General features: G+C 41.6%; 1 protein-coding gene across 1 annotated transcript; it reads left to right on the top strand.

The window, feature by feature from the left end:
- The first annotated feature begins 5,021 nt into the window (after window positions 1-5,021).
- On the top strand, window positions 5,022-7,110 carry LOC115182244 (carbohydrate sulfotransferase 15-like). Its single transcript, XM_029743871.1, has 2 exons — window positions 5,022-5,193; window positions 6,862-7,110. Exons 1-2 carry the CDS (start codon window positions 5,163-5,165, stop codon window positions 7,062-7,064), a joined length of 234 nt encoding a protein of 77 aa, XP_029599731.1. The 5' UTR covers window positions 5,022-5,162; the 3' UTR covers window positions 7,065-7,110.
- The last annotated feature ends 559 nt before the right edge of the window (window positions 7,111-7,669 follow it).

The raw sequence follows: 7,669 nt of genomic DNA, 5'->3' as shown, positions 1-7,669 counted from the left end.
TCTGTCACTGTCTTTCTTTCTGTCACTCTCTCTTTCTGTCACTCTCTCGTTCTCTCTCTCTCTCTGTCTCTCTCTCTCAATTCAATTTACAATTTAAAGGGCTTTATTGGCATGGAAAACATATGTTTACATTGCCAAAGCAAGTGAAATAAACAATACAAAATGAACAGTAAACATTACACTTATAAAAGTTCCAAAATAATAAATACAATTCAAATGACATATTGTCTATATACAGTGTTGTAATGATGTACAAATAGTTAAAGTACAAAGGGAAGATACATAAATATAAATATGGGTTGTATTTACAATGGTGTTTGTTCTTCACTGGTTGACCTTTTCTTGTGGCAACAGGTCACAGATCTTGCTGCTGTGATGTCACACTGTGGTATTTCACCCAATAGATATGGGAGTTTATCAAAATTGGATTTGTTTTCTAATTCTTTGTGGGTCTGTGTAATCTGAGGGAAATATGTGTCTCTAATATGGTCATATTTATGCAGCTCAGTTTCCACCTCATGTGCACATTGCCTGTCTTCTCTTGAGAGCCAGGTCTGCCTTCGATGGCCTTTCTCAATAGCAAGGCTAAGCTCACTGAGTCTGTACATAGTCAAAGCTTTCCTTAGTGGTCAGGTATTCTCCCCATGTGTACTCTCTGTTTAGGGCCAAATAGCATTGTAGTTTGATCTGTTTTTTTGTTAATACACCACATGTTTTCTCATGATTTGGTTGGGTCTAATTGTGTTGCTCTCTCTCTCTCTCTCTCTCTCTCAATTTTTTTCAATTTCTATTCAATTTGCTTCATTGGCATGACGTAATGATGTACATATTGCCAAAGCTTACTTCGGATATTTACAATATGAAAATAATAAGAATCAAAATTGTCAACGGGACAACAGTAACAACAATAACCAAGGGTTAAAATAACCATACATTCAACAATAACAATAAGCATACAGTAGAGGACATGTGCAGGTTGATTGGTCTGTCAGACACTGTCCCTCAACTTATGGCAGGCAGCAATGTAGTGCGCTGCCAACCCACAGCTCTCTGCGTCCTCCCCCAACAGGATGGGTAGCCTATCCTCATCAGAGAGGTCTTTGAAACCTTGAATAAGGGTTTCAAATTTGGGGAAATGACACTCTAACTGTTTTATATTTTTTACATTTTGTCAGGAAATGCAGCTCCGTCTCAGGTTCTGCTGTTGTGCAGTGGTTGCACAGCCTTTCCTCTACAGGGAGCCAGGTTTTCCTGTGTCTACCCTTCTCAATGACAAGGCTGTGCTCACTGAGCCTGTACTTTGTCAAGGTTTTTCTAAGATTGTAGTTAGTAACCCTTGTCAAATAGTTAGCCATGGTGTACTATCGATTTAGGGCCAGATAGCACTGCATTTTGCTTTGTGCTTGTGCTCCCCATTAAGCAATGTAGTTTTGTTTTGACTGTGTTGTAATTTGTTTTATTCTGATTGATTGCATGTTCTGGTCCTGAGGCTTCAGTGTGTTAGTAGAACAGGTTTGTGAACTCAGCCCCAGGACCAGCTGGATGAGGGGACTCTTTTCTTTGCTCAGCTCTTGGCATTGCAGGGCTTGGTAATGATATGAGAGGGGGTCACTGTATTTTAGATGTTTCCAAAACTTAATTGTGCTTTTTTGAGTTTTTATTATTAGTGGATATTGGCCTAATTCTGCCCTGCATGCATTGTTTGTAGTTTTTCTCTGGACATGTAGGAGAATCTTACAGAACTCTGCATGTAGGGTTTCAATGGGGTGTTTGTCCCATTTGATGAAATCTCGTTTTGCAAGTGGACCCCACACCTCGCTGCCATAAAGTACAATTGGTTCAGTGACACATTCAATTCGTTTTAGCCAAATTTTAATAGGTATTTCAATTTGAATTAGTTTTTTAATGGCGTAGAATGCGTGCTTTCTCTCTCAGTTCATTCACTCAAATCAAATCAAATCAAATGTATTTATATAGCCCTTCGTATATCAGCTGAAATCTCAAAGTGCTGTACAGAAACCCAGCCTAAAACCCCAAACAGCAAGCAATGCATGTGAAAGAGGCACGGTGGCTAGGAAAAACTCCCTAGGAAAAACTTCCTAGAAAGGCCAAAAACCTAGGAAGAAACCTAGAGAGGAACCAGGCTATGAGGGGTGGCCAGTCCTCTTCTGGCTGTGCCGGGTGGATATTATAACAGAACATGGTCAAGATGTCCGGTGAACAGGTCAGGGTTCCATAGCCGCAGGCAGAACAGTTGTAAAACTGGAGCAGCAGCATGGCCAGGTGGACTGGGGACAGCAACGAGTCATCATGCCAGGTAGTCCCGAGGCATGGTCCTAGGGCTCAGGTCCTCCGAGAGAAAGAAAGAAAGAGAGAAAGAGAGAATTAGAGAGAGCATATTTACATTCACACAGGACACCGGATAAGACAAGAGAATACTCCAGATGTAACAGACTGACCCGAGCCCCCCGGCACATAAACTACTGCAGCATAAATACTGGAGGCTGAGACAGGAGGGATCAGAAGACACTGTGGCCCCATCCGATGATACCCCCGGACAGGGCCAAACAGGCAGGATATAACCCCACCCACTTTGCCAAAGCACAGCCCCCACACCACTGGAGGGATGTCTACAACCACCAACTTACCGTCCGAAGACAAGGCCGAGTATAGCCCACAAAAATCTCCGCCATGGCACAACCCAAGGGGGGGCGACAACCCAGACAGGAAGACCACGTCAGTGACTCAACCCACTCAAGTGACGCACCCCTCCCATGGACGGCATGGAAGAACACCAGTAAGTCAGTGACTCAGCCCCTGTAATAGGGTTAGAGGCAGAGAATCCCAGTGGAAAGAGGGGAACCGGCAAGGCAGAGACAGCAAGGGCGGTTCGTTGCTCCAGCCTTTCCGTTCACCTTCACACTCCTGGGCCAGACTACACTTAATCATAGGACCTACTGAAGAGATAAGTCTTCAGTAAAGACTTAAAGGTTGAGACCGAGTCTGCGTCTCTCACATGGGTAGGCAGACCATTCCATAAAAATGGAGCTCTATAGGAGAAAGCCCTGCCTCCAGCCGTTTGCTTAGAAATTCTAGGGACAATAAGGAGGCCTGTGTCTTGTGACCGTAGCGTACGTGTAGGTATGTACGGCAGGACCAAATCGGAAAGATAGGTAGGAGCAAGCCCATGTAATGCTTTGTAGGTTAGCAGTAAAACCTTGAAATCAGCCCTTGCCTTAACAGGAAACCAGTGTAGGGAGGCTAGCACTGGAGTAATATGATCAAATTTTTTGGTTCTAGTCAGGATTCTAGCAGCCGTATTTAGCACTAACTGAAGTTTGTTTAATGCTTTATCCGGGTAGCCGGAAAGTAGAGCATTGCAGTAGTCCAGCCTAGAAGTAACAAAAGCATTGATTAATTTTTCTGCGTAATTTTTGGACAGAAAGTTTCTGATTTTTGCAATGTTACGTAGATGGAAAAAAGCTGTCCTTGAAACAGTCTTGATATGTTCTATTCACTGCCTCATTAAGGTGTCCAGTTGAGCTTATTTGTAAACCTCAGTAATTGTAGTGTGTGCAGTACTCTATATATTTCGTACCAATTGAGAACTTTGGTCTAATTCCCTGAGATCTGGATCTTCTCTGGAAAATCATTATTTAAATATTTTTGGGGTTTACTGCCAGGGCCCAGCTCTGGCAGGTCCAGGCTCTGCTGTAGGCCATGTGCTGTGGGTGACAGCAGGCATGGGTCATCTGCGAAGAGTAGGCATTTAACCTCTGAATTGTGGAGACTAACACCAGGGGCTGAGGATTTTTCTAGAATAGTGTCCAATTTGTTGATGTAAATATTGAAGAGTGCAGGGCTCAGATTGCAACCCTGGCGAAGGCCCCGCCCCTGGTTAAAGAATTCTGTTCTTTTCTTACCAATTTTAATGCTGCACGTATTGCCAGTATACATTGATTTAATTATGTCATATATTTTACCCCCTACACCACTTTCAATAACTTTGTAGAACAGTCCTGTATGCCAAATAGAATCAAATGCTTTTTGGAAGTTGATAAAGTAAGCGTATATTTTGGTATTATTTTGGTGGACATGTTTATCTATCAGGGTGTGTAGGGCGTAAATATGATCAGTCGTGCGATGTTTTGGTATAAATCCAATTTGGCTTTTACTCAAGACATTGTGCTTATTAAGGAAGTTTAGAACTCTTACATTGATGATACTACAGAAAACCTTCCCCAGGTTACTGTTCACACAAATGCCTCTGTAATTGTTAGTGTCAAATTTGTCTCCGTTCAGATTGGGGTTATGAGTCCTTGATTCCAGATGTCAGGGAAATAACCTACACTCAGGATCAAATTAAACAGTTTTAATATAGCCAATTGAAATTTTGCACTAGTGAGTTTGAGCATCTCATTTAGGATGCCATCAAGTTCGCATGCTTTTTTAAATTTGAGAGCCTGAAGTTTCTTATAGAGCTCCTGGTCAGTAATTGGGGAGTCCAATGGGTTTTGATTGTCCTTTATAGCTTTTTCTAATCCATTCAACTTCTCATGAATTTGACGTTGTTCTGCGTTTGTGTCAATTTGAACGGTATTGTAGAGTTGAAAAAAAAAATGGGTTGTCCATATGTCACCATTTTGTATCGCTAATTCCTCCTGTTTCGATTTTTTAAGTTTTTTCCAATTTTGCCAGAAGTTGTTTGTGTTGATGGACTCCGCAATTAGTGTCAGCTGCTTGCTGTTGTACTGTGCTTTTTTGGTTCTGAGTGTACGTTTATAGAGTTTTAAAGTCTCTCTCTCTGTCTCTCTCTCTCTCTCTCTCTCTCTCTCTCTCTGTCTCTCTGTCTCTCTGTCTCTCTGTCTCTCTCTCTCTCTCTCTCTCTCTCTCTCTGTCTCTCTGTCTCTCTCTCTCTCTCTCTCTCTCTCTCGTTAGTTTCCTAAGACTTTTATCAATGCATGTGTTGTCTTTTTTTTTATTGTTTCTCAGTGCGGAGGCCATCTACATATTCTATTACTGAACCGTTTATCTTCTGTTCCTAGGTGAGGTTGCAGGTGGGCCTGTACATAGTCTACATACTAGACTGGTTGACAGTCTACAGTAGAGAACAGATTCTGGTCCTACGGCTTGAAGATCACGCTTCCAACAGGAAATACACAATGCACAAAGTCTTTGACTTCCTTAACTTGGGTATGTAGTATTCAACTCTTGTCCTTAATAACATTTCTTTATTTCAAGTCAAGTCAGTCTGTATTGAAGCTGCCAGACACAGAGCTTTAATCCTTAGCAAGCTCTTTGATGTTTACTTATGCAACCACCGAAGATCCACATCATATTATTATTATAGACACTTCCCCATGCTGTTCTTACTATAAGCTGAAGGGGGCAGCACAACCCCACAGCCCTATAACTCCCCAACTATCCGACTAGTCTCACCGTCACCCAGGTAACAGGGTATAACAGAGGTTATGTCGTGGAATATTGCTTCAAAAATATAACACTCTTACAAGAACCTTTGAATTCAATATAGACTTTAATACAGAGTAGCAAAACCGAGTCCTTCCATGAAAAATACTAAATTCTCATATTACAGAGTCCTGCCTTTATAGGATTCTGTCTTTGCATAACGTATAGAGTCCCCTCCCTCTATATGAAAATGACTTCCCTGGACCGTTCTTTACCATTATCTCTCCATATCAGTTGTCGCTTGTTAACGGCCCACATCTGACAGCTGTATAGGTTATAATGGTAGCAGGACCCTGGTCCTATATGTTCCCATTCATCAGCTGTATAGGTTATAATGGTAGCAGGACCTGGTCCTATATGTTCCCATTCATCAGCTGTATAGGTTATAATGGTAGCAGGACCTGGTCCTATATGTTCCCATTCATCAGCTGTATAGGTTATAATGGTAGCAGGACCCTGGTCCTATATGTTCCCATTCATCAGCTGTATAGGTTATAATGGTAGCAGGACCTGGTCCTATATGTTCCATCCCTTATATAGCCATTCTGTCTCAGCTCTTCAAAGTGGACAGCCTAAATGCTGCTAATAATGGAAATGGAATCAGAGTCATGAGTTTTGCTCCCACAGTTACTGTAAAAGTTACTGTAAATCACTCTTTGATTGATTGACTGATTGATGAATTGATTGACTTACTGATTGGCTGATTAATGTATTGTTTGAATGACTGACTGACTGATTGATTGACCGACTGATTGATTGACTGGCAGATTGGTTGATTGACTGACTGACTGACTGTTTGACTGACTGATTGATTGACTGACTGATTGGTTGACTGGCAGATTGGTTGACTGACTGATTGATTGACTGGCAGATTGGTTGATTGACTGACTGATTGACTGATTGGTTGACTGGCAGATTGGTTGATTGACTGACTGATTGGTTGACTGGCAGATTGGTTGATTGACTGAATGATTGACTGACTGACTGACTGATTGGTTGATTAATGTATTGATTGAATGATTGACTGACTGACTGATTGATTGACTGACTGATTGGTTGACTGGCAGATTGGTTGATTGACTGACTGATTGATTGACTGGCAGATTGGTTGACTGACTGACTGACTGATTGACTGACTGACTGACTGATTGGTTGATTAATGTATTGATTGAATGATTGACTGAATGACTGATTGATTGACTGGCAGATTGGTTGATTGACTGACTGATTGATTGACTGACTGATTGGTTGACTGACTGACTGACTGACTGATTGGTTGACTGGCAGATTGGTTGATTGACTGACTGATTGATTGACTGACTGATTGGTTGATTTACTGACTGATTGACTGATTGGTATGTGGCTTACAGTATGTCTATGTGTGTATTAAAGGTCCGTTGACGGTGCAGAAGGAAGCGGAGATCACTAAAAGTCCCGCCTCCAACACACGGCGGCCAGCAGATAAGAACCTAGGACCCATGCTCCCCGTAACCAAGGAGATACTGAGGGACTTCTACACTCCGTTCAACATGAAACTGGCCAAGGTTCTCCGCAACGACTCCTTCAGATGGGACAACTATTCAAAACTCATATAAAGACTTTTTTTTTTAATGGGGAAACCATTCAAAACTCATATAAATACTATTTTTTTTAATGGGGAAACCATTCAAAACTCATGTCAAGACTTTTTTTAATGGGGAAACCATTCAGAGCTCATATAAAGACTTGTTTTAATGGGGAAACCATTCAGAGCTTATATAAAGATTTGTTTTAATGGGGAAACCATTCAGCACTCATATATCCCAGTCAATGTTCCATCTACATTTTTTGGGGCAAATTTCCGGTCTGCTGAGCGCAACCTTGAACTTTGTGAAAATTCTGTGCAACTTCCAGCGTGCGTTCACTGTGAACACTGAGGCTGTACTCACTTTAAGTTACAGTTTTAACAGTGGCCAAGTAGGCTACTGTGGCTATTTGATCATAATGTAGGTCTACCACAGTGGCCTACCATCAAAAACAATGGAGAAAATGCATCCCATAACATGTTAACATGGAAATAACTGTTCGATCATTCAGCCTACAGTAGCAGCCAATGTGTGGTGTTCAATGCCTTCATTCCATCAGACTTTTGAAGAGAAAAAACATGCAGTATTTTACATTAACCTGTTGATCCACTTGTCCTTCAGACAAGGAGGTGACT

This window comes from Salmo trutta, unplaced genomic scaffold (assembly GCF_901001165.1).
Source record: "Salmo trutta unplaced genomic scaffold, fSalTru1.1, whole genome shotgun sequence".
Classification (NCBI taxonomy): Eukaryota; Metazoa; Chordata; class Actinopteri; order Salmoniformes; family Salmonidae; genus Salmo; species Salmo trutta.
The sequence above is the reverse complement of the archived record's forward strand: the minus strand, read 5'-3'. Positions and strand labels throughout refer to the sequence as shown.